We start from the raw sequence: 27,871 nt of genomic DNA, 5'->3' as shown, positions 1-27,871 counted from the left end.
GCTGCCAGGGTTTTGCTTTGTGATGCAATACAGGGAGATACTGTAGTGAAGCAGTAGTCAAGCTAACATTTTAGAAAAATCACATATAATTTATTTAAGATTTACAGCCATCCCATTGCAGTATCATCCCCATTACACTAAATGCAAATAGAAAAAAATCCATATAATTTTTGCACCATTTAAATCGATGTCTGTTCCTCAGATTCGCTCGGATTTACTGGGACTAAAACAATGTTTCAAGGAACCACAGACTTATTCTGTAAAACAAAGACCATAAAAAAAGCATTTCCTACTTTCATTCTATCTCACCAAAACTAGTTAAGCAGCTTTGACTGTTGAACCATCCATATACTGTATAAACCACATCTATCAAACTGTCTAATCTAGACCATCCATATACTGTATAAACCCCATCTATCAAACTGTCTAATCTAGACCATCCATATACTGTATAAACCACATCTATCAAACTGTCTAATCTAGACCATCCATATACTGTATAAACCACATCTATCAAACTGTCTAATCTAGACCATCCATATACTGTATAAACCCCATCTATCAAACTGTCTAATCTAGACCATCAATATACTGTATAAACCCCATCTATCAAACTGTCTAATCTAGACCATCCATATACTGTATAAACCACATCTATCAAACTGTCTAATCTAGACCATCCATATACTGTATAAACCCCATCTATCAAACTGTCTAATCTAGACCATCCATATACTGTATAAACCCCATCTATCAAACTGTCTAATCTAGACCATCCATATACTGTATAAACCCCATCTATCAAACTGTCTAATCTAGACCATCCACACAGTCTGTGATTCGTAACAAAGTGGTGTCCTTCCCCACCACTTGTTTTGGTATACAGCTATACATTGAACAGCTTCCCAAATCTCAGACTTTAGCTTTAACTAAAACACTATGCAGCCCCATATTATAACAATTATATGGTGTTGGTATGATATGTATTATGATTCTCCTGATTCTACACTTATTGTGGTTATATACTGTTATTTATTGTGATTCGATGTTCCAAACATTGCTCACTATATGTCTGTGGCAGAGATACTAGAAAGCATGAGAAAGTAATGGAAGTAAAATTGCCCCCCAAAAATGCGCTTCCTATTTAAAATGAAAATGTGAAGGAAAACAGTCTACGAAGACAAATAAGAGTTTTAGTGCAGGGACAGCCAACTAGCACAAAAATAATAGTTTGATATTGTTGATGCGATACAACATGATATATCGTGGAAAATAATATCCCGATATGTAACTATCCATTTTTTCCCCTTGTTTACTATTGAATAGGCGTTTCAACAGTCTTGCTGTTATAAATGTAGTTCCTTATTGACACCATTGAGGTAGGGTTTGTTAAGATGACAGATTAGTTTATCGTAGCTTTTGGCCACTACTGTATGTATTGTCTTATCAAAAGGAATACAATGAAATATAATGATTAAAGATATGCTTTTTATTAAAATGTCCAGAAGCAGATGTAGCAGAAAAGGATCAACAAATAACAAAAGCAGCGTGTATAAAATAGTGAAGGTGAAACACCCTGAAACACTATTATCTCCCCATAATATTTGATTGTTCCATTAATCAAAGATATAATTAATCCTTTAAATCCCACATGAATCTTTCCTTTATTGTGATAAAATGTGATAACAACGCATGTTGACCCAAGCTGACAGGACTGTTTGAATATTCCTATCTGATGGACGCTGACAGAACTGTTTTTTATTTCACTATCTGATGGGAGAGAGAATGAGAAACTGAATGAATTTGAATGTTTTGAATAATTTGGAATATTTTTGAGGTGATTCCTCACTTGAAGCAGTACAAAAATACTTTTAAACTTTCAAATTAATTCAGTTTAAATTCTCATGAAGCATCCATTAGATAGTGATATAAAAAACTGTTCTGTCAGCGTCTATGTCAAACATCCGTCCAACATATAGGGTCAGTTTCCTGGACCCAGATTAAGTTTACTCCTGGACTAAAAAGCATGTTGAATGGAGAATCTCCATTGAAAGTAACTAGTCCAGGATTAGGCTTAATCTGTATCTGGGATACCATCCCAAAGAGCAAGACATACTTTTTTCCCCCTAAAAAATAGGAGTTACTGTTTCCAGTGCTGTTTCCAGAGTACTGTTTCCAGCCCCTTCCATGTCCAACAATCCCCAGTGGGCTCCGATGGAGGAGTTTCCAGCCCCTTCCATGTCCACCAATCCCCAGTGGGCTCCGATGGAGGTGATCCCGGCACCATTGATGCGACCACTGAGCAGCCTCAGCTCATTGCCCATGTTGTCTGGGTAGAAGTTGAAGGAGACCTGGTTGGGCATGCCGGCTGACAGAGTGCGCCCCATGTTGGTGGTTAACACCAGGTAGCAGATGTAGTCTGCTGGGTTGTACTTCCCAGACACCTCAACGATGGCCTCATCATTAAACAGCTCAATCTCCTGCTTTAAGCCCCCTTCACCACCAAACACAGGAGACCAGTTGCTACCGTATCTGAGCTGCAACCTAAAACAGAGGAAGCTTTTCAAGTTGGTTGTGTTTTGATAAGGCACATTCAGACCGAGACAGCAGGTAGCGTCAGAGAATATCAAGGAATTACATTTTACATTGTACTCTGGGTTAGATACGATAACACTATTGTTTGGTCATGTACTGAATATGTAATAAACACAACAAATGAATAAATACATAAATACATAAAGAAATAAAGAAAGAAAGAAAGAACGAAAGTCTATTGGGTAGTGTAGTTGGACTGAGTCGTGGTGAATGTTGGGTAGTGTAGTTGGACTAAGTCGTGGGGAATGTTGGGTAGTGTAGTTGGACTAAGTCGTGGTGAATGTTGGGTAGTGTATTTGGACTGAGTCAGTGGTGTTTGTTGGGTAGTGTAGTTGGACTGAGTCAGTGGTGTTTGTTGGGTAGTGTAGTTGGACTGAGTCAGTGGTGTTTGTTCGGTAGTGTAGTTGGACTGAGTCAGTGGTGTTTGTTGGGTAGTGTAGTTTGACTGAGTCGTGGTGTCTGTTTATGGGTCAGGGTCTACTCACCCACTGATGTAGTTGTTGCTGTTGTAGTTGTAGTAGTAGTAGTAGTAGTAATAGTTGTTGTTGGTCTCCCACACTCTGACTCCCGTAATGCGCCCCTCACCATAGGAAGAAAATGGGGTGCCAAGTCCCTGACCCACCTCAGAGGAATACGAGTATGGATCTTTGATGGCTAAAATAACATGGCCAATATGTTTACTATATTTACTATATTAATAATACATATTTATATATACATCATTTTATTTTTAACAACACATTTCTGAAAGATCTTTACATTATTAATAAAGTGCAGATGAATTAACTAAAGTACATTCTGCAATGATTTAATCAATCAGTTTATGTCTCAAAGAAGAACTCCTAAGTCTAACTGAAAAAGACAAATTGGTGAAAGCACAAAAGCTATTATTTATGTCATGTATTGTCATGTTGTGTGTTTCTGTCCTTTCCCTTCACCCTGTCTCCCTCTGCTGGTCGTTGTTAGGTTACCTTTTCTCCTCCTCTTTCCCCCAGCTGTGCCTTGTCTCCTCCTAACTACCCATTCACCCCGTTTCCCACCTGTTCCCTTTTTCCCTCTGATTAGGTCCCTATATCTCTCTCTGTTTTTGTTCCTGTCCTTGTCGGATTCTTGTTTGTTGTGTTTCATGCCTGAACCAGACTATCGTCATGTTTGCTGTAACCTTGTCCTGTCCTGTCGGAATCTGCCGGTCTATCTGAGCCTACCTATGTTTGGTTATTAAAGAAGCTCTGTTTAAGTTAATTCGCTTTTGGGTCCTCATTCACTCACCGTAACAGAAGAATCCGACCAAGAATGGACCCAGCGACTTCGGATCCTCTCCACTCAGCCGTCGAGATCCAGGGAGCGATGCTAGGCAGACACGAGCAGGAATTGTCTGCTGCTCGACATGCCGTTGAGACCCTGGCCACCCAAGTCTCCAACCTCACAGAACAGGTTCACCATCTCCGCCTCGATCCACCGGCCACTTCCAGGGCTTTCGAATCTCCGGAGCCCAGAATCAATAACCCGCCGTGTTACTCTGGGGAGCCCACTGAATGCCGCTCGTTCCTCACCCAGTGTGATATTGTGTTTTCTCTCCAGCCCAACACTTACGCCAGGAGCACTGCTCGTGTCGCCTACGTCATATCTCTCCTTACTGGACGGGCTCGTGAGTGGGGCACGGCAATCTGGGAGGCAAGGGCTGAGTGTACTAACCAGTATCAGGACTTTAAGGAGGAGATGATACGGGTTTTTGATCGATCTGTTTTTGGGGAGGAGGCTTCCAGGGCCCTGTCTTCCCTATGTCAAGGCAATCGATCCATAACAGACTACTCTATTGAGTTTCGCACTCTTGCTGCCTCCAGTGGCTGGAACGAGCCGGCTTTGCTCGCTCGTCTTCTGGAGGGTCTCCGCGCAGAGGTAAAGGATGAGATTCTCTCCCGGGAGGTTCCTTCCAGCGTGGATTCCTTGATTGAACTCGCTATTCGCATTGAGCGACGGGTTGATCTTCGTCACCGAGCTCGTGGAAAGGAGCTCGCGTTCTCCGTTGCCCCCCTCTCCGCATCACTACCATCTTCCTCTGCCGGCTCGGGAGCTGAGCCTATGCAGCTGGGAGGTATCCGCATCTCGACTAAGGAGAGGGAACGGAGAATCACCAACCGCCTCTGTCTCTATTGCGGTTCTGCTGGTCATTTTGTCACTTCATGTCCAGTAAAAGCCAGAGCTCATCAGTAAGCGGAGGGCTACTGGTGAGCGCTACTACTCCTGTCTCTCCTTCAAGATCCTGCACTACCTTGTCGGTCCATCTACGCTGGACCGGTTCGTCAGCTTCCTGCAGTGCCTTAATAGACTCTGGGGCGGAGGGCTGTTTTATGGACGAGACCTGGGCTCGGGAACATGACATTCCTCTCAGACAGTTAAGGGAGTCCACGGCCTTGTTCGCCCTGGATGGTAGTCCTCTCCCCAGGATTCAGCGTGAGACGCTACCTTTAACCCTCACTGTTTCTGGTAATCATAGCGAAACCATTTCTTTTTTGATTTTTCGTTCACCTTTTACACCTGTTGTTTTGGGCCATCCCTGGCTAGTTTGTCATAATCCTTCCATTAATTGGTCTAGTAATTCTATCCTCTCCTGGAACGTCTCTTGTCATGTGAAATGTTTAATGTCTGCTATCCCTCCTGTTTCCTCTGTCTCTTCTTCACAGGAGGAGCCTGGTGATTTGACAGGGGTGCCGGAGGAATATCACGATCTGCGCACGGTGTTCAGTCGGTCCAGGGCCACCTCTCTTCCTCCACACCGGTCGTATGATTGTAGTATTGATCTCCTTCCGGGAACCACTCCCCCCCGGGGTAGACTATACTCTCTGTCGGCTCCCGAACGTAAGGCTCTCGAGGATTATTTGTCTGTAGCTCTTGACGCCGGTACCATAGTCCCCTCCTCCTCTCCCGCCGGAGCGGGGTTTTTTTTTTGTCAAGAAGAAGGACGGGTCTCTGCGCCACTGCATAGATTATCGAGGGCTGAATGACATAACAGTTAAGAATCGTTATCCGCTTCCTCTTATGTCCTCAGCCTTCGAGATCCTGCAGGGAGCCAGGTTTTTCACTAAGTTGGACCTTCGTAACGCTTACCATCTCGTGTGCATCAGGGAGGGGGACGAGTGGAAGACGGCGTTTAACACTCTGTTAGGGCACTTTGAATACCGGGTTCTTCCTTTCGGCCTCGCTAACGCTCCAGCTGTCTTTCAGGCATTAGTCAATGATGTCCTGAGAGACATGCTGAACATCTTTGTTTTCGTTTACCTTGACGATATCCTGATTTTTTCACCGTCACTCCAGATTCATGTTCAGCACGTTCGACGTGTCCTCCAGCGCCTTTTAGAGAATTGTCTTTTTGTGAAGGCTGAGAAGTGCACTTTTCATGCCTCCTCCGTCACATTTCTCGGTTCTGTTATTTCCGCTGAAGGCATTAAGATGGATCCCGCTAAGGTCCAAGCTGTCATTGATTGGCCCGCCCCTAAGTCACGCGTCGAGCTGCAGCGCTTTCTCGGCGAACTTCTATCGTCGTTTCATCCGTAATTTCGGTCAGGTGGCAGCTCCTCTCACAGCCCTTACTTCTGTCAAGACGTGCTTTAAGTGGTCCGTTTCCGCCCAGGGAGCTTTTGATCTCCTCAAGAATCGTTTTACATCCGCTCCTATCCTTGTTACACCTGACGTCTCTAGACAGTTCGTTGTCGAGGTTGACGCGTCAGAGGTGGGCGTGGGAGCCATTCTTTCTCAGCGCTCCCTCTCTGACGACAAGGTCCACCCATGCGCGTATTTTTCTCATCGCCTGTCCCCGTCGGAACGTAACTATGATGTGGGAAACCGCGAACTGCTCGCCATCCGGTTAGCCCTAGGCGAATGGCGACAGTGGTTGGAGGGGGCGACCGTTCCTTTTGTCGTTTGGACTGACCATAGGAACCTTGAGTACATCCGTTCTGCCAAACGACTTAATGCGCGTCAGGCGCGTTGGGCGCTGTTTTTCGCTCGTTTCGAGTTCGTGATTTCTTATCGTCCGGGCTCTAAGAACACCAAGCCTGATGCTTTATCTCGTCTCTTCAGTTCTTCAGTAGCCTCCACTGACCCCGAGGGGATTCTCCCTGAGGGGCGTGTTGTCGGGTTGACTGTCTGGGGAATTGAGAGGCAGGTAAAGCAAGCGCTCACTCACACTCCGTCGCTTGTCCTAGGAACCTTCTTTTCGTTCCCGTTCCTACTCGTCTGGCCGTTCTTCAGTGGGCTCACTCTGCCAAGTTAGCCGGCCACCCTGGCGTTCGGGGTACGCTTGCTTCCATTCGCCAGCGTTTTTGGTGGCCCACCCGGGAGCATGACACGCGTCGTTTCGTGGCTGCTTGTTCGGTCTGCGCGCAGACTAAGTCCGGTAACTCCCCTCCTGCCGGCCGTCTCAGGCCGCTTCCCATTCCCTCTCGACCGTGGTCTCACATCGCCTTAGATTTTGTCACTGGACTGCCTTCGTCAGCGGGGAAGACTGTTATTCTTATGGTTGTCGATAGGTTCTCTCATTTCATTCCCCTTGCTAAGCTTCCTTCTGCTAAAGAGACGGCACAAATCATCATCGAGAATGTTTTCAGAATTCATGGCCTTCCGTCAGACGTCGTTTCGGACAGAGGTCCGCAATTCACGTCTCAATTTTGGAGGGAGTTTTGCCGTTTGATTGGGGCTTCCGTCAGTCTCTCTTCCGGCTTTCACCCCCAGTCTAACGGTCAAGCAGAACGGGCCAATCAGACTATTGGTCGCATCTTACGCAGTCTTTCTTTTCGCAACCCTGCGTCTTGGTCAGAACAGCTCCCCTGGGCAGAATACGCCCACAACTCGCTTCCTTCGTCTGCGACCGGGCTATCTCCTTTTCAGAGTAGCCTCGGGTACCAGCCTCCGCTGTTCTCATCTCAGTTCGCCGAGTCCAGCGTCCCCTCCGCTCAGGCTTTTGTCCAACGTTGCGAGCGCACCTGGAAGAGGGTCAGGTCTGCACTTTGCCGTTATAGGACGCAGACTGTGAGGGCTGCTAATAAGCGTAGAACTAAGAGTCCTAGATATTGTCGCGGTCAGAGAGTTTGGCTCTCCACTCAGAACCTTCCCCTTAAGACGGCTTCTCGCAAGTTGACCCCGCGGTTCATTGGTCCGTTCCGTATTTCTCGGGTCATTAATCCTGTCGCAGTTCGACTTCTTCTTCCGCGATACCTTCGTCGCGTCCACCCGGTCTTCCATGTCTCCGGTATTAAGCCCGTTCTTCGCGCCCCCGCTCGTCTTCCCCCCCCCCCCCCCCATCCTTGTCGAGGGCGCACCCATCTACAGGGTCCGCAGGATTTTGGACATGCGTCCTCGGGGCCGTGGTCACCAGTACCTCGTTGATTGGGAGGGGTACGGTCCTGAGGAGAGGAGTTGGGTTCCCTCTCGGGACGTGCTGGACCGTGCGCTGATCGAGGATTTCCTCCGTTGCCGCCAGGTTTCCTCCTCGAGTGCGCCAGGAGGCGCTCGGTGAGTGGGGGGGTACTGTCATGTATTGTCATGTTGTGTGTTTCTGTCCTTTCCCTTCACCCTGTCTCCCTCTGCTGGTCGTTGTTAGGTTACCTTTTCTCCTCCTCTTTAATCATCACAATTTAATCATTATAATTCAGATTTGTATTTTTATAACTCACGCAAAGCCAAGCAGCCAGCCAAGAACATTGTGACAACCAGGATTAAGAACATTCTGCAAAAGTGAGGCATCAACACTTAAGACCTTTAATTTCAGTCAATTTCACTCTCATTCCGTTTCACTTTAAATGGTAAAACTTGAAATAATGTAGTTAATAATGTTTTTCATAGTAGTTTGTCAAAACAAATAAGTCATTTTACCTGTCAGGTCAGTGTTTCCTAGGAGGGAAAAGAAAATAACCTTTTGAATTGTGACGTAACAAACAACAAACCATTCTTAATGTGAAATGTTATAAAACAGCTCTAAAAAGTTGAACCTCCTCTTGTTTACTACAATCACTCTTGCAGTGCTAAGCTACTGTAAAACTTTTTTAAAGTCAGATCATTTCATTTACATTTAGAGGCCAAAGGGCATATTGTTTGTGCCCAAGAACCAAGAGATAATGAGTATTAACTTCATAACATTTCCCACACCAGTATTATGCATTAAATACAAGTGCACATTTTCTATTTAGTTAGTTGTGTAGTTACCCACAGTGCTATCTTGAGATGTGTGTCAAAACCTGTGAAAGCTTTTTGTCTCTCTGTCTCTGCCAGGTCCTTCTAGTCTACTGCTTCCTCTAAGAACTGCATTTATACCTGCTGAACATTCCATCAGTTCTAGATGGAAGTAGCATGACAAAGAACACCTTTAGTCAGTCACTATTGAGAAGTCAGACATTGTTTTCTAATTGGTCGAGGCTACTTTGGGAGGGAGTATCAAGGAAGTACTATAAGGAAATAATAATTGTGTTCTTTTGAATTGTAACAAATTAATGTTCTGAAATAGGGATCAAAAAAAGATACAATCTAACAACCGAACAATTAAAATAATATACCAGCATCGTATGAATGTGTACGAAAATCGCTCAAAATCAGTCTCCCAATCTTCAGTTGTTTTATTACACCAGGAGGAACTCCTTCCCTTTAAACATTAACACGCTGAAAAAGACAAGTGGAGCTGGTCATTAACAGGATGGTTAGTTCATTGGTTTGCTCAAATATCTACAGTATTTTATTGTAGAATATTTGTTTCAGAACATGTTTTTCCATTTAATTCTAGAGGGGCAGATGAGATTCTACATTTTCTGTCTCCATTATTTTCCAACGTTTTCTGCAGTCTGTTACAACACTCACATCTTCATTAAATCACTGACAACCTGTTCATGTTACTACAGGAAAACAATCTGATTTATTTTTCTGCAGATGACCAGATAAATATCAGTAGAAGTTACAAAGTGATAAAATAAAAGTTTGTATACAGATGACAAGGTGAAATACCCGAGGCACTTGTGACTACCTATCCATAATATGTGTTAGTTCAATTAACACATTAATACAAATATATAATGTAGGACCTAATTTATCAAAAATAAAGGTCAAAATGAATCAAAATTGCTATATTAACTACTTTTGTGTATGTAAGTTGAGTTATCTATTTTCTTTTAGTTGGGTAAGAACATGAATTTATCTCAATAACTACCCATTGGGCACACACTGGTTGAATCAACGTTGTTTCCACGTCATTTCAATGAAATTATGTTGAACCAATGTGGAATAGACGTTGAATTGACGTCTTTGCCCAGTTGGTAGCTTCCCTTACAAAACATTTGTTTGCTGTATAACGCTAAGATAACAAGCTGAACTCATGTACTGTATATTAAATGTATTCTGATAAACTCATACATACTCATCTTTTCATTTGTTGTGGTAAATACAACCTACAATAATGCATGTGACCTGTATGTGACTCTTCTCCTTCAAAGGCGTGACCTCAAAAAGAAAAGTGTGCATATTTAGAAAATACTCAATAATATTCTAAACATTCAAAATTAATTAAAAACTTCTTAAGGATAGGTGTCCCACAAGCAGGACAACTTCCGGGAAACTGGAGGGCGCGCAATTCAAATAAATAATCATGAATATTATGGATTTTAAACATTTATGTACATATAAGTGTGTTATATCGGCTGAAAGCTTAAATTCTTGTTAATCTAACTGCACTGTCCAATTTATAGTAGCTATTACAGCGAAAACATGCCATGCAATTGTTTGAGGAAGGCGCCCCACATCTGTCACGACTGCTGCCGAAGTCGTTGCCTCTCCTTGTTCGGGCGGTGCTCGGCGTTCGACGTCACCGGTCTTCTAGCCATCATTGATCCTTTTTTCATTTTCCATTGGTTTTGTCTTGTCTTCCCATACACCTGTTTTCAATCCCATTCATTACCTGTTGTGTATTTAACCCTCTGTTTCCCCTCATGTCTTTGTCAGAGATTGTTTTATTGTCAGTGTAGTGTGATTGTTGTATAGGTGTGCGTCGGGTCCTTGTACCCATGTTTATGTACATTTAGTGTTATGGAGCATACTCCGTGGACTTTATTAAAAGACTCCATTTTACACTCCATTTGACTCTCCTGCGCCTGACTTCCCTGCCACCTATTACATCTACGCATGACAGAATCTCTGACCAAATATATGAAGTCAGCAGGAGAGGACACTATGCCCATGGAGCTGGAGGAACGCGTTCAGGAACAAGCTAGGGAGATTGACGTTATCAGCTCCGTCATGGATCACATTGCCATGAAAATGGATCGCTGGGAGAGACAGGGAGTTTCTCCAGCGCCACCACCACCACAACCGGAATCTCCCGTGAACGATTTTTCCTCTCCGGAATCGAGGATCCATTTATCCCTACCTACGGGATACAACGGAGATACTGCCGGCTGCCAGGGTTTCCTCCTTAAACTGAACTTGTATCTAGCCACGGCCTCCCCAGTACCATCTGACCGTGAGAAGAGTTACGCCCTCGTCTCATGCCTCACCGGGAAAGCCCTGGAATGGGCCAGCGCTGTGTGTAGTAGGGAGGTTGCGGCGCTGGACCATTTTGAGGAGTTCACCCGCCAATTCCGGATAGTATTCGATCACCCACCTGAAGGCAAAGGAGCGGGTGAGCTTCTCTATCATCTGAGGCAGGAGACGAGGAGTGCACAGGATTTTGCCTTGGAGTTTAGGACCTTGGCTGCCGGCGCTGGATGGAGCGACAGGGCCCTGATCGACCATTACCGTTGTAGTCTACGCGAGGACGTCCGTCGGGAGCTGGCCTGTAGAGACACCACCCTCACCTTCGACCAGCTGGTGGACATGTCCATCAGGCTGGACAACATGCTGGCTACTCGTGGACGTCTAGATCGGGGTCTGGTTGTTCCATCCTCCCGCACCCTCTCTCCCGAACCTATGGAATTGGGAGGGATGGTGCGCAGGGAGACCGGAGGGGGTTCCCGCTCGAGCACCATTCAAGGTCGCAGAGAGCACACTGCTGGTCGGTGCCGGGTTGGTTCCTCTGGGAATAGAGAGGGCAGGCAGGGCATTCTGGCGTCACCCCAGGTGAGTAGGCACCATTCTCATCCAGAGCCCTCTGCTGCACTAATGTTTGTCTCTGTCTCTTTTCCTGACTTTTCACTGCATTCCCAGTATAAGGCGCTAGTAGATTCGGGTGCGGCTGGAAATTTCATTAATAAAAGTCTAGCTCATAGTTTAGGGATCCCTATTGTTCCTGTGGATATGCCTTTCCCTATTCATGCCTTAGATAGTCGACCATTAGGGTCAGGGTTTATCAGGGAGGTAACCGCACCTTTGTGTATGATAACGCAGGAGGGTCACAAGGAGAAGATTAGTCTTTTCCTTATTGATTCTCCTGCGTATTCTGTGGTGCTAGGCCTACCCTGGTTAGTTTGTCATAACCCCACTGTTTCTTGGCCACAGAGGGCTCTCACAGGGTGGTCGCGAGAATGCTCAGGTAGGTGTTTAGGGGTTTCCGTTGGTGCTACTACGGTGGAAAGTCCAGACCAGGTCTCCACCGTGCGCATTCCCCCCGAATATGCCGATTTGGCTCTCGCCTTCTGTAAAAAGAAGGCGACTCAATTACCACCCCATCGACTGGGGGATTGTGCGATAGATCTCCTGGTAGACGCTGCATATCCCAAGAGTCACGTGTATCCCCTGTCGCAAGCGGAGACGGAGGCTATGGAGACATATATCTCTGAATCCCTGCATCAGGGGTTCATTCAGCCATCCATTTCACCCGTCTCTTCGAGTTTCTTTTTTGTGAAAAAAAAGGATGGCGGTTTACGCCCGTGCGTTGATTATCGAGGTCTTAATAAAATCACAGTGAAATATAGTTACCCGCTACCTCTGATCAATACGATTATTGAGTTAATGCACGGGGCACGTTTTTTCACAAAATTGGATCTCAGGAGTGCGTACAATCTGGTGCGTATTAAGAAGGGTGATGAGTGGAAGACGGCATTTAGCACCACCTCAGGTCATTATGAGTACCTGGTCATGCCATATGGGTTGATGAATGCTCCATCAGTTTTCCAATCATTTGTAGATGAGATCTTCAGGGACCTGCACGGGCAGGGTGTAGTGGTGTATATCGATGATATTCTGATATACTCTGCTACACGCGCCGAGCATGTGTCCCTGGTGCGCAGGGTGCTTGGTCGCCTGTTGGAGCATGATCTATATGTCAAGTCTGAGAAATGCTTGTTTTTCCAACAATCCATCTCCTTCCTAGGGCATCGGATTTCCACTTCAGGAGTGGAGATGGAGAGCGACCGCATTACAGCCGTGCGTAATTGGCCGACTCCAACCACGGTAAAGGAGTTGCAGCGTTTTTTGGGGTTTTCCAATTACTACCGGAGGTTTATCCGGGGTTTTGGTCAGGTGGCAGCTCCCATTACCTCACTGCTAAAGGGGGGCCCGGTGCGCTTGCAGTGGTCGGCTGAGGCGAACAGGGCTTTTGAGCACCTGAAGACTCTGTTTACTTCTGCGCCTGTGCTGGCTCATCCGGATCCCTCTTTGCCATTCATAGTGGAGGTGGACGCATCCGAAGCTGGGATAGGAGCAGTGCTCTCTCAGCGTTCGGGTACGCCACTGAAGCTTCGCCCCTGTGCTTTCTTTTCTAAGAAGCTCAGCCCGGCGGAGCGAAACTATGATGTGGGGAACCGGGAGCTGTTAGCTGTCGTAGAAGCTTTGAAGGTGTGGAGGCATTGGCTTGAGGGGGCTAAACACCCTTTTCTCATCTGGACTGACCACCGCAATCTGGAGTATATCCGGCAGGCAAAGAGATTGAATCCTCGCCAGGCAAGGTGGGCCATGTTTTTCACTCGTTTTGTGTTTACTCTTTCTTACAGACCAGGCTCCCAGAACGTTAAGGCAGACGCATTGTCTCGGCTGTATGACACAGAGGAGCGGTCCATGGATCCCACTCCCATACTCCCAGCTTCGTGTTTGGTGGCGCCAGTAGTGTGGGAGCTGGACGCGGACATTGAGCGGGCGTCACGTGCAGAGCCTTCTCCCCCTGAGTGTCCAGCTGGTCGTCTGTACGTTCCGTCTGCTGTACGCGACCGATTGATATATTGGGCTCACACGTCACCCTCCTCTGGTCATCCTGGGATAGGTCGGACGATGCGCTGTCTTGACGGGAGATACTGGTGGCCCACTTTAGCTAAGGACGTGAGGATTTATGTTTCTTCCTGCTCGGTGTGCGCCCAGTGCAAGGCTCCTAGACACCTGCCCAGAGGTAAGCTACAACCTCTACCCGTTCCTCAACGGCCGTGGTCACACCTGTCGGTGGATTTTTTGACCGATCTTCCACCTTCACAGGGTTACACCACGATCCTGGTCGTTGTGGATCGGTTTTCTAAGTCCTGTCGTCTCCTCCCTTTGCCCGGTCTCCCTACGGCCTTACAAACTGCAGAGGCCCTGTTTACACACGTTTTCCGGCACTATGGGGTGCCTGAGGATATAGTGTCTGATCGGGGTCCCCAGTTCACATCAAGGGTCTGGAAGGCGTTCATGGAGCGTCTGGGGATCTCGGTTAGTCTTACCTCAGGTTTTCACCCCGAGAGTAATGGGCAGGTGGAGAGAGTTAACCAGGATGTGGGTAGGTTTCTGCGGTCTTATTGCCAGGATCGGCCGGGGGAGTGGGCGAAGTTCGTGCCCTGGGCAGAGATGGCTCAGAACTCGCTACGTCACTCCTCCACTAACCTTACTCCCTTTCAATGTGTATTAGGGTATCAGCCGGTTCTGGCTCCTTGGCATCAGAGCCAGACCGAGGCCCCTGCGGTGGACAATTGGTTTCGGCACGCTGAGGAGACCTGGGAGGCAGCCCACGTCCACCTTCAGCGTGCAATAAGGCGCCAGAAAATTGGCGCAGACCGTCGCCGCAGTGAGGCCCCAGTGTTCGCACCAGGGGACAGGGTCTGGCTCTCGACCCGAAACCTGCCCCTTCGCCTTCTCTGCCGGAAGCTGGGTCCGCGGTTTGTGGGGCCGTTTAAAGTCCTGAGGAGAGTGAACGAGGTATGTTATAGGTTACAACTACCCACTCATTACCGTATTAACCCCTCGTTCCATGTGTCTCTCCTCAGGCCGATGGTGGCTGGCCCGCTCCAGGAGGCTGAAGTGCGTAATGTTCCTCCGCCTCCTCTAGACATCGAGGGGGTTCCGGCGTACTCTGTTCGATCCATTTTGGATTCGAGACGTCGGGCGAGGGGCCTTCAGTACCTCGTGGACTGGGAGGGGTACGGGCCGGAGGAGAGATGCTGGGTTCCGGTGGAGGACGTGTTAGATCCTTCCATGTTATCAGAATTCCACCGTCTCCATCCGGATCGCCCTGCACCTCGCCTTCCGGGTCGTCCCCGAGGCCGGTGTCGACGCGCAGCTGGAGCCGCGCGTCAGGGGGGGGGGTACTGTCACGACTGCTGCCGAAGTCGTTGCCTCTCCTTGTTCGGGCGGTGCTCGGCGTTCGACGTCACCGGTCTTCTAGCCATCATTGATCCTTTTTTCATTTTCCATTGGTTTTGTCTTGTCTTCCCATACACCTGTTTTCAATCCCATTCATTACCTGTTGTGTATTTAACCCTCTGTTTCCCCTCATGTCTTTGTCAGAGATTGTTTTATTGTCAGTGTAGTGTGATTGTTGTATAGGTGTGCGTCGGGTCCTTGTACCCATGTTTATGTACATTTAGTGTTATGGAGCATACTCCGTGGACTTTATTAAAAGACTCCATTTTACACTCCATTTGACTCTCCTGCGCCTGACTTCCCTGCCACCTATTACATCTACGCATGACAACATCAAAATATTTTTCCACGGGAACAGGTTTCCTACATTTACATAACTATTAACTATTCACTTAATTTTTGAAAATCTTCCTCTGATTTGTCATCCAAAGGGGCCCAGCTATAACATGTAGTGTCGTTTTGTTAGATACAATCCTTCTTTATATCCCAGAAAGTCTGTCTTGTTGGCTCCATCGATTTGAGTAATCAACTCATTCAACTTGCAGAGAAAGGAATCCGAAAATCTACCCCTAAACTTTGTTTCAACAAGTCAAAATTAGTTTATATTTACTCCTCAGATACCCTAACATGTAATCAAACTATAATATTTCTTTTGGAAATGCCCAATGGAGAATCTCCATTAATCGGAACTGGTCCAGAACTAGGCTTAATCTGTTTCCAGGGAACCAACCCAAAGAGCAAGACATACTTTTTTTTCCAATTAAGAGAAGGTGCTGTTTCAAGCCTCTTCCAAGTACACCAATCCCCAGTGGGCTCCAATGGAGGTGATGCCGGCACCGTTGAAGCGACCGCTTCAGCCTCAGCTCATTTCCCATGTGGGCTGGGTAGAAGTTGAAGGAGACTTGGAAGGGCTGGCCGGCCAACAGAGAGAGCCCCCGGTTGGTGGTGAACACCAAGGTGTAGATGTATTTTAGAGGGTTGTACTTCCCAGACACCTGGACGATGGCTCCATCTCCTGCTCTTCACCAACTTCGCAACCAATCACAGGAGACCAGTTGTAGCCGTATCTCAGCTAGAACCTCAGAACCAGAGCAGGATTTTCACAATACATATAGAAAGAGTGTGTCTGTTGGGTAGTGTTGTTGGACTGAGTCGTGGTGTCTGTTGGGTAGTGTAGTTGGACTGAGTCAGTGGTGTCTGTTGAGCAATGTAGTTGGACTGAGTCAGTGGTGTCTGTTCATGGGTCAGGGTCTGCTCACCCGCTGATGTAGGTGTTGGTGTTGTAGTAGTAGTAGTAGTAGTAGTAGTTGATGTTCTCCCACACACTGACCACTGTGGTGCGTCCCTCACTGGAGGAAGCAAATGCGGTGCCACCTCCCTGAACCACCGCAGAGGAATACGAGTGTGGATCTTTCATGGCTAAAATAACATGGGCATTATATTTAAAATGTATGTATACATGATTTTAGTTTTACCAACACATTTCTCAAAGATCTTCACATTATGATTAAAGTGCAGATTAATTTACTAAAGTACATTCTGCAATGCTGTAATCCATCAGAGGTTGTCTCAAAGAATACCTCCTAAGTCTAACTGAAAAAGACAAGTTGATGAAAGCAGAAAAGCTATTATTTAATTATTTAATTATTATTCACAATTGTATTGTTATTACTCATGCATTGCCAAGCAGCTGGCCAAGAACACTGACAAACAGTGGAGGCTGCTGAGGGAAGGACAGCTCCAAATAATGTCTGGAACTGAGCAAATGGAATGGTATCAAGCACATGGAAATGATGTGTTTGTTGTATTTGATACCATTCCACTAAGTCGGCTCATGTCATTACCACGAGCCCATCCTCCCCAATTATGGTGCCATCAACCTCCTGTGGTGACAAACACGATTGAGAACATTCTGCAAGAGATAGTCATCATTACTAATGACTTTTCATTTCACTCAGTTTCACTTTCACTACACTTCACTTCAAATGGCAAAACATGAAGTAAGTTTGTTAATAATGTTTTTCATAGTAGTTTATAAAAACAAGAGAGGCATTTTACCTGTCAGGTCAACCACCCCTATGGGGGAAATAACATACACGTTTTACCTGTCAGGTCAACCACCCCTAGGGGGGGAATAACATACACGTTTTACCTGTCAGGTCAACCACCCCTAGAGGGGGAAATAACATACACGTTTTACCTGTCAGGTCAACCACCCCTAGGGGGAAATAACATACACGTTTTACATGTCAGGTCAACCACTCCTAGGAGGGGAAATAACATACACGTTTTACCTGTCAGGTCAACCACTCCTAGGAGGGGAAATAACATACACGTTTTACCTGTCAGGTCAACCACCCCTAGAGGGGAAATAACATACACGTTTTACCTGTCAGGTCAACCACCCCTAGGGGGGGAAATAACATACACGTTTTACCTGTCAGGTCAACCACCCCTAGGGGGGGGGGGAGAAAATACACTTGTTTTAATTGTGAAATGTGACCTGACAAAGAACATTTACACCTGCTAAACATTCCATCAGCTCTAGATGGAAGGAGCATGACAAAGAACACCTTTATTAACTTACCATAAAATGCATCATGAAACAATTACAAAGATTTCACTGACTTACAGTTCATATAAGGAAAACAATCAATTGAAATAAATAAATTAGGCCCTAATCTATGGAGAAATACATCTGTTGGTCACAGATACCTTAAAAAACATAGGGGCGTGGATCAGAAAACCAGTCAGTATCTGTTGTGACAGGGTTGATCAGGTTATTGACTGTGGAATGTTGTCCTTTTTAATGGCTGTGCGGAGTTGCTGGATATTGGCTGGAACTGGAACACACCGTCATTTGAACATCTTGGCCATGTTCTGTTATAATCTCCACCCGGCACAGCCAGAAGAGGACTGGCCACCTAACATAGCCTGGTTCCTCTCTAGGTTTCTTCCTAGGTTCTGGCCTTTCTAGATAGTTTTTCCTAGCCACCGTGCTTCTACACCTGCATTGCTTTGCTGTTTGGGGTTTTACAATGGGTTTCTGTACAGCACTTTGTGACATCAGCTGATGTAAGAAGGGCTTTAGAAATACATTTGATTTATTGATTGATTGATCATACACATTGATCCGGGGCATTCCAAACATGTGATATGTCTGGTGACTATGCAGGCCATGGAAGAACTGGGACATTTTCTGCTTCCAGCAATTGTGTACAGAACCTTGTGACATGGGGCCGTGCATTATCGTGCTGGAACATGATGTGAAGGCAGCGGATGAATGGCATGACAATGGGCCTCAGGATCTAGTCACAGTATCTCTGTGCATTCAAATTGCCAACAATAAAATGCCCATACCATAACCCCACAGCCACCATGGGGCACTCTGTTCACAACGTTCACAATGTCGCCCACACCATGCCATACATGTGGTCTGTGGTTGTGAGGACGGTAGGACGTACTGCCAAATTATCTAAAAACAACGTTGGAGGCGGCTTATGGTAGAGAAATTAACATTAAATTATCTGGCAACAGCTCTGGTGGAGATTCCTGCATTTAGCATGCCAATTGCACACTCCCTCAAAACTTGAGACATCAGTGACATTGTGATGTGTGACAAAATTGCACATTTTAGAGGGGCCTTTTATTGTCCCCAGCACCAGGTGTATCTGTGATCATGCTGTTTAATCAGCTTCTTGATATGCCACACAATATGCCATAAAGGAGAAATGCTCACCAACAGGGATGTAAACACATTTGTGCACAACATTTTAGAGAAATACGCTTTTTGTGCGTATGGAACATTTCTGGGATCTTTTATTTCAGCTCATAAAACATGGGACCAACATTTTATGTTACGTTTATATCGTTCTGTGTACAGTAGTTAGTTCACATGAAGATGTATGTAATTCATCTCTATTGACCAAAACAACTAAATCTGGACATTCTGGAGTCCTACTATGACAGTAAAATATAAGAACTATAGTCTGTTGTCAACTAAAGTTCATGACAATCACTGGATTATGTTGCATCATGCATTCCTGCTTGGACATGTTAGATGAAACAACTTGAATACCTCAGTAGTTTATTATTTATACTTCTTAATAAAGCAATAAGAATGACTTTATAAGATGATTACTCAGGGCTGGTGTCCCCAACTGTAAAATGTTGTGACACCAGAGGAAAATGTTAGTCTGGAGCTCTGTAGTAGTAACACTTAGGGTAGATGTTCATTCAGGGGGACACGTGATTTAAAATATAGCCCAAGTTGTTAGATTTATTTTTATAAAATATAAGGCTTAAGCAGAGAGACAGGTAGACAGAGAACAAGAAGAAGCACAGAGTGACAGCAGAGAAGATGCTGAGACAGATAGACAGCACAACAGGGAGGCAAACCAAATGTGACTCACCACCTGGATTCGGTCTTATGTAGCAACATTTTAAATGGGTCTTTTTACATTGGTAAAAAGTAGAGACTCAGAGCTACAAAATGGTATATCATACACTGCATTTTTGAGGAACAATGGGAAAGTAATTCTGATTTGAAAGTTGATAAACTTGTAAACTCACTTTTGAGAAAAGGGCCTTTGAATGTTTTGGTACCTACTGGAGAGCTCTCCTTTGTCTACACCCATTCAGCATTGTTCACACACTCTTAAGCCAGCACCACCCATCTATTTAAAGATTCACATGTGAGGTCATGTGCTAAACAGTGAGTAGTGTAGTAAAGATTTAAAGTGGTAGTAGCCAACAATATGGAAAAATTCCAGGTAAACAGAAAGTGTCCAGATACAAAAGACTTTATAAATATTAGATGGCTCTTACCCAGACACACTTGTCTAAATTGATGGGCCATGTGAAAGAAATGCTATAACCCCCAGCCACGTCCAGTGGTGGAAAAAGTATTAGGGTCATACTTGAGTAAATGCAATGATACCTTAATAGATAATGACAGAAGTAAAAGTAAAAGTCACCCAGTAAATTACTAAAAAAATCACCCAGTAAAAGTCTAAAAGTATTTGGTTTTAAAATCCATTGTTTTCTTTCGAAATGTAATGAAGTAGAAGTAAAAGTTGCCAAAAATATGAATAGTAAAGTAATGTAGATACCCCCAAACAATACTTAAGTAGTACTTCAGACTGTGGTGGAGCTTGTACATTTGTCCGCCAGGCACAATACCAGAGCACAAACTTGTTCTTGTTTTGGCCACTATAGTTATCACAATTCAGGTCGAATTGTGTTTCCCCAACTCTGTAGTTGGTGAAGAAATGGTGCATGTAGTTGATGTCTGTGCTGCTGCCTTTGCTGGATGACATGCCTTCATCAATCAATAGTTTACTTGTTGGGGTATTCCTGCACAGCAGACACCAAACAAGCCACACTTGCGAAGAGTTAAAAAGTAGATGGAACCTGGCTGCATAGGGTCAGAAGGATAGTGCGCCTGCAAACAACAAAATAACATTATGATAAATTACAATTAATTGTCTCACCCCTGTCAATCTGTCTTTCTACAGCTCAGTGAAAGGCATTTGCCTGCCTCCCATATATACAGTGGGGCAAAAAAGTATTTAGTCAGCCACCAATTGTGCAAGTTCTCCCACTTAAAAAGATGAGAGAGGCCTGTAATTTTCATCATAGGTACACTTCAACTATGACAGACAAAATGAGAAAAAAATCCAGAAAATTACATTGTAGGATTTTTAATGAATTTATTTGCAAATTATGGTGGAAAATAAGTATTTGGTCACCTACAAATAAGATTTATGGCTCTCACAGACATGTAACTTCTTCTTTAAGAGGCTCCTCTGTCCTCCACTCATTACCTATATTAATGGCACCTGTTTGAACTTGTTATCAGTATAAAAGACACCTGTCCACAACCTCAAACAGTCACACTCCAAACTCCACTATGGCCAAGACCAAAAAGGACACCAGAAACAAAATTGTAGTCCTGCACCATGCTGGGAAGACTGAATCTGCAATAGGTAAGCAGCTTGGTTTGAAGAAATCAACTGTGGGAGCAATTATTAAGAAATGGAAGACATACAAGACCACTGATAATCTCCCTCGATCTGGGGCTCCACGTGAGATCTCACCCCGTGGGGTCAAAATGATCACAAGAACGGTGAGCAAAAATCCCAGAACCACACGGGGGGACCTAGTGAATGACCTGCAGAGAGCTGGGACCAAAGTACTATTGACAGACCTCTCCCCATCTTTGCAATCTTTGAATCTATATTTTGACCATGACAGTTTACAATCTAAGGTAACACCAAGTAATTTAATCTCCTCAACTTGTTCAACAGCCACACTATTCATTACCAGATTGAGCTGAGGTCTAGAACTTAGGGAATGATTTGTACCAAATACAACGCTCTTAGTTTTAGAGATGTTCAGGACCAGTTTATTACTGGCCACCCATTCCAAAACAGACTGCAACTCTTTGTTACGGGTTTCAGTGACTTCATTTGTTGTGGTTGCTGATGCGTATACAGTATGGTTGAATAATCAGCATACATGGACACACATGCTTTGTTTAATGCCAGTGGCAGGTCATTGGTAAAAATTGAGAAGAGTAGAGGGCCGAGAGAGCTGCCTTGTGGTACACCACACTTCACATGTTTGACATTTGAGAAGCTTCCAAAAATAAAAAAAAACCTTGAGATATATTAGATAGATATCTCTGAATCAACGACATGGCAGACTTTGAAAAGCCATAACACATACCTTTCTTCAACAACAGGTTATGGTCAATAATATCAAAGGTTTCGCTGAAATCTAACAGTACAGTACCCACAACTTTTATTTTTTTATTTTTTATTCCACGGTAAGCCAGTTGAGAACAAGTTCTCATTTACAACTCCGACCTGGGCCAAAATAAAGCAAAGCAGTGCAAAAAAACAACAACACAGAGTTACACATAAACAAATGTACAGTCAATAACACAATATAAAATAAATAGAAAAATATACGTACAGTGTGTGCAAATGTAGAAGAGTAGGGAGGTAGGCAATAAATAGGCCCTAGAGACTAAAATAATTACAATTTAGCAATTAAACAGTGGAGTGATATATGTGCAGGTGATGATGTGCCTGTGGAGATACTGGGGTGCAAAAGAGCAAGAGGGCAAGTAATAACATGGGCATGACGTAGTTGGGTGTGCTATTTACAGATTGGCAGTGTACAGGTACAGCGATCGATATGCTGCTCTGACAGCTGACGCTGAAAGTCAGAGAGGGAGATATAAGTCTCCAGCTTCAGATATTTTTGTAATTTGTTCCAGTCATTCCAGTCATTGGCCAGATGTATTCAGAATGGTGTCCTCTGCGTAGAGGTGGATCAGAGAATTACACGCAGCAAGAGCGACACCATTGATATATACAGAGAAAAGAGTCGGCCTGAGATTTGAACCCTTTGGCAACCCCATAGAGACTGCCAGAGGTCCAGACAACAGGCCCTCCGATTTGACACACAGAACTCTATCTGAGAAGTAGTTGGTGAACCAGGCGAGGCAGTCATTTGAGAACCCAAGGCTATTGAGTCTGCTGATAAAAATGCAGTGATGGACATAGTCGAAAGCTGCTCTGACAGCTGACGCTTAAAGTTAGAGAGGGAGATATAAGTTTCCAGCTTCAGAGATTTTTGCAATTCGTTCCAGTCATTGGCAGCAGAGAAATGGAAGGAAAGGCGGACAAAGTAAGTGTTGGCTTTGGGGAGGACCAGTGAAATATACCTGCTGGAGCGAGTGCTACGCGTGGGTGTTGCTATGGTGACCAGTGAGCTGTGATATGGCAGAGCTTTACAGAGCAAAGACTTATAGATGACCGGGAGCCAGTGGATTTGGCGATGGATATCTAGTGAGGGCCAGCCAAGGAGAGCATACAGGTCGCAGTGGTGGGTAGTATATGGGGCTTTGGTGATAAAACGGATGGAGCTGTGATAGACTACATCCAGTTTGCTGAGTAGAGTGTTGGGAGCAATTTTGTAAATGACCTCGCCAAATTCAAGGATCAATAGAATAGGCAGTTTTACGAGGGTATGTTGGCGCCATGAGTGAAGGAGGCTTTGTTGCGAAATAGGAAGCGGATTCTAGATTCTGGAGGGAGAGTTTACAGTCAAACCAGACACCTAGGTATTTGTAGTTGTCCACATATTCTTGGTCAGAATCGTCCAGAGTAGTGATGCTTGTTGGCCAGGAGGGTGCTTGCAGCAGTCGGTTGAAGAGCATGCACTTAGTTATCCTAGCATTTAAAATCAGTTGGAGGCCACGTCAGGAGTGTTGTATGGCATTGAAGCTCGTTTGGAGGTTTGATAGCACAGTGCCCAAAGAAGGGCCAGATGTATACAGAATGGTGTCGTCTGCTTAGAGGTGAATCAGAGAATCACCAGCAGCAAGAGTGACATCATTGATATATACAGAGAACAGAGTCAGCCCAAGATTTGAACCCTGTGGCACCCCCATAGAGACTGCCAGAGGTCCGGACAACAGGCCCTCCGATTTGACACACTTAACTCTATCTGAGAAGTAGTTGGTGAACCAGGCGAGGCAGTCATTTGAGAAGCCAAGGCTATTGAGTCTGCCAATAAGAATGCGGTGATTGACAGAGTCGAAAGCCTTGGCCATGTCGATGAAGACGGCTGCACAGTACTGTCTTTTATAGATGGCGGTTATGATATCGTTTAGGACCTTGAGTGTGGCTGAGGTGCACCCATAACCAGCTCGGAAACCAGATTGCATAGTGGAGAATGTACGGTTGGATTCGAAATGGTCTGTGATCTGTTTGTTAACTTGGCTTTCGAAGATTTTAGAAAGGCAGGGTGGATATAGGTCTGTAACATTTTGGGTCTAGAGTGCCTCCCTCTTTGAAGAGGGGGATGAGTGCGGAAGCTTTCCAATCTTTAGGGATCTCAGACGATACGAAAGAGAGGTTGAATATGCTAGTAATAGGGGTTGCATCAATTTCAGGGTCCAGATTGTCTAGCCCAGTTGAATTGTAGGGATCCAGATTTTGCAGTTCTTTCAGAACATCAGCTGTCTGGATTTGGGTGAAGGAGAAGAGGGCGGGGGCAAGTTGCTGCAGGGGGTGCTGAGATGTTGGCCACGTTAGGGGTAGCCAGGTGGAAAGCATGGCCAGCCGTGGAAAAATGCTTATTGAAATTATCGATTTGATTATCGACAATCATCTTATTATCAATTTCTTTCAACCAATCATCAGTCATTTGTGTCAGTGCAGAACAGTACATGTTGAGTGCTCTTATCTATAAGCATGCTGGAAGTCTGATAATTTGTTTACAGAGAAGTAGCATTGTATTTTGTCAAACACAATTTTTTCCAACAGTTTGCTAAGAGCTGGCAGCAAGCTCATAGGTCTGCTTTTAGAGCCAGTAAAGGCCGCTTTACCACTCTTGGGTAGGGGAATGACTTTGGCTTCTTTCCAGGCCTGAGGACAAAGACTTTCCTCTAGGCTCAGATTAAAGATTTGATGGATAGTAGAGGCTATAGAGTCTGCTACCATCCTCCTATTTTTTTCATCTCAATTTGCAGTAAGTCAGCCAGTCAGATGTGCAGCCAGACTTATTAGCCACTCCTTTGGCCCCATCTCTTTCAGTTATACAGTTTTTCAGTTCCTCATCAATCCAGGGAGCCTTAACAGTTCTAAAAGTACGTTTCTTAACAGGTGCATGTTTATCAATAGTTGGAATAAGTCATTTCATAATTGTATCAAGTGCCGCATCTGGATGCTACTTATTAATCACATCAGACCAACAAATATTTTTAACATCATCCACATAAGAGTCACAGCAAAATATTTTTTTACGATCTTTTATACACTATTTTAGGCCCAGCTTTTGGAACTGTGGCTTTCCTGGATATAGCCACTATATTGTGATCACTGCATCCAATGGGTACGGATACATCTTTAGAACAAAGTTCTACAGTTTTAGTAAAAATGTGATCAATACATGTGGATGATCTTGTTCCTGTAGTGTTTGTTAACACCCTGGTAGGTTGATTAATAACCTGAACCCGATTACAGTTTACAGTGAGAAGCTTCCTCTTGAGCGGACTACATGATGAAAACGAGTCAATATTCAGGTCCCCAAGAAAGTCGACCTCTCTGTTTACATCACATACACTATTAAGCATTTCACACATATTATTTAGAAACTGACTTTTAGCACTTGGTGGCCTATAGCAACACCCCAAATGAAAGGGCTTTAGATGTGCCAGGTGAACCTGCAACCACACTTCAATAACACTTGACATAGGATCTTCTCTAAGCATTACAGGGATATGACTCCTCCCCAATAGCATTCCTGTCTCTTCTATAGATGTTATATCCTTGTATTGCTATTGCTGCATCATCAAATTAATGATCTAAGTGAGTCTCAGAAATGGCTAATATATTAATCTTATCTGATGTTATCAAGTTATTGTTTTCATGAACCTTATTTCTAAGGCTACATACAGCACAGTATATTAAAATGGGCTAATATGGGATGGGATAAATGGGATAATATAGAAAATATCAAACAAAGCAATAGAAAAAATGTGTGTGTGTGTGTGTGTGTGTGTGTGTGTGTGTGTGTGTGTGTGTGAGTAAGTGTGTGTGTGTGTGAGTAAGTGTGTGTGTGTGTGTGTGTGTGTGTGTGTGTGTGTGTGTGTGTGTGTGTGTGTGTGTGTGTGTGTGTGTGTGTGTGTGTGTGTGTGTGTGTGTGTGAGTAAGTGTGTGTGTGTGTGTGTGTGTGTGTGTGTGTGTGTGTGTGTGTGTGTGTGTGTGTGTGTGTGTGTGTGAGTAAGTGTGTGTGTGTGTGTGTGTGTGTGTGTGTGTGTGTGTGTGTGTGTGTGTGTGTGTGTGTGTGTGTGTGAGTAAGTGTGTGTGTGTGTGAGTAAGTGTGTGTGTGTGTGTGTGTGTGTGTGTGTGTGTGTGTGTGTGTGTGTGTGTGTGTGTGTGTGTGTGTGTGTGTGCGCTGCGGGGTTGAAGATAATTTCCTATTGAGCTGACATATGCAGTTTTCCCTTGAATGCAGTCGCCACCAACACGAGAACATTGCCTTTACATTTCAATCGCGCCATAAAGGGGAACTTCCACGATACAGATTGAATTGAGCCCTGACTGAAAAAGACAATTTGAAGTGAAAACATAAAACGTATTAATTAATTATTATAATTCAGAATTGTATTGTTATTACTCATGCATTGCCAAACAGCTGGCCAAGAACACTGACAAACAGGTTTGAGGACATTCTGCTATCAGGTATGACTCAGATGCAGAAATTGTAAAAAAAATAAAATAACAGGGAACAGTCAAAAGGTGATAGGCCCGTGGCAGAGCAGGGAAGGGTGTTGCAGGCGTTTTCGACCCACATGTGTTCTTGGGTGGAGCAGGAGAGGAAGAGGATGTCATCGAGATAGATGAAGACAAACCAGTTCTACATGTCGCAGAGAACATCATTAACCAGAGCCTGGAGCACAGCAGGGGCGTTGCTGAGGCCATATGGCATGACCAGATGCTCGCAGTGACCGCTGGTCATATTGAAGGCAGTTTTCCACTCGTCCCCTTCCTGTATCAATACTATAAGTGGGAGACAGAAGGACGGATGAACCCAGCAGCTAGGGAGTCCTCAATGTAGGTCTCCATAGCCTTGATCTCCAGACCCGACAAAGAGTCCCAATACCACAGTAACCTGAGGAGACTTAATGAGCAGGAACTGGGTCATCTCTCTGTAGTTCCCTGACACATGTAGGTTGATGGTATTGTGGGTGACCCGGCCAATAGAGCACCCGTCTACTGCTCTAACGTCCATGGGAATGGAGAGGGGCTGAGTGGGGATACCCAGCTCGGAAGCCAGGGTAGCGTCCGTAAAGCTCCAGAGTCAATGTGTACCCAGAGAGATTTAGAATGGTTCCCCCACAGCAATATGGCATGAAAAGGAATGTGATTAAGGGGAGAGGAAAATTTCTCCGTATGGCCCACCAGAGCCTTTTAGTGGACAGGTGGAGACGAAATGACCAGTATACCCACAATACAGGCAACTCTTAGTGTGAAGCCTGTATAGCCGTTCAGCTGGAGACAGCCTAGCTCTGCCTAGTTACATGGGCTCGGGAAGAGATAAATCATCAGTCTTCGGAGGCTCTCGTGGGAACTCAGGTAACCAACAGAGCCGTCGGGGACTTCCAGTATACCTCGAATGCAAAGTAGAATCGACTCTCCTCTCCTTCCTTCGTTCCCATAGTCATACATCGATCCTAATGGTCAAGGCGATGAGCGATTCGAAATCCATCGGTAGTTCCTGGGCTGCAAGCTCGCCCTTTACTTCCTCCGATACTCCGTGTAGGAACGTGTCGAATAGCGCTTCCAGGTTCCAAGCACTCTCAGCTGCTAACGTGTGGAAATCTACTGTGTAGTCTGCCACACTTCGGTATCTTGGCATAGCTGGAGCGGCTTGCGAGCATCCTCTCTCCCTGAGAACGTAGAATCAAACCCCATCCGAACTTCCTCCACGAACTCCTCCAGACTGAGGTGCTCCCACACCGCTGTGGCCCAGGCGAGTGCCCTCCCAGACATCACCGTAATGATGTACTCTATCCTCGAGCCGTCTGAGGGAAACGAAGAAGGCTGCAGCTCAAAAATGAGGAAGCACTGGGATAGAAAAGTCTGGCAGGTTCCGGAATCTCCATCGTACCACTCCGGAGGAGGTAAGCAGGGTTCTCGTGACACTAGGGTGACCGGGGACGCGGCGCTGCTAATAGCCA

At 45.1% G+C, this 27,871-nt stretch overlaps 1 protein-coding gene and 1 pseudogene across 1 annotated transcript; both read right to left on the bottom strand.

The window, feature by feature from the left end:
* Positions 1-1,468: 1,468 nt before the first annotated feature.
* Positions 1,469-8,918, bottom strand: LOC118944821 (zymogen granule membrane protein 16-like). The gene is made up of 6 exons (XM_036966134.1): positions 8,797-8,918; positions 8,467-8,484; positions 8,268-8,320; positions 3,081-3,249; positions 2,241-2,544; positions 1,469-2,189 (listed from the first exon to the last, which is right to left on the bottom strand). The coding sequence occupies exons 3-6, from the start codon at positions 8,317-8,319 to the stop codon at positions 2,127-2,129; spliced, it is 588 nt and encodes a 195-aa protein (XP_036822029.1). The 5' UTR covers position 8,320; positions 8,467-8,484; positions 8,797-8,918; the 3' UTR covers positions 1,469-2,126.
* Positions 8,919-15,871: 6,953 nt separating this feature from the next.
* Positions 15,872-27,683, bottom strand: LOC118964350 (annotated as a pseudogene).
* Between the last annotated feature and the right edge of the window lie 188 nt (positions 27,684-27,871).

The sequence above is a fragment of the Oncorhynchus mykiss genome, chromosome 3, assembly GCF_013265735.2.
Source record: "Oncorhynchus mykiss isolate Arlee chromosome 3, USDA_OmykA_1.1, whole genome shotgun sequence".
NCBI lineage: Eukaryota > Metazoa > Chordata > Actinopteri > Salmoniformes > Salmonidae > Oncorhynchus > Oncorhynchus mykiss.
This window is presented reverse-complemented; position numbering and strand designations above follow the sequence as displayed.

Excerpts from the sequence above, each read along its gene's own strand:
- LOC118944821 (XM_036966134.1), bottom strand. The coding sequence starts at position 8,319 with ATGTTCTTAATCCTGGTTGTCACAATGTTCTTGGCTGGCTGCTTGGCT. Across the intron at positions 3,250-8,267 it reads GGCTGGCTGCTTGGCTTTGC|CCATCAAAGATCCATACTCG; the intron begins GTGAGTTATAAA and ends ATGTTATTTTAG. Across the intron at positions 2,545-3,080 it reads AGCAACAACTACATCAGTGG|GTTGCAGCTCAGATACGGTA; the intron begins GTGAGTAGACCC and ends CCTCTGTTTTAG.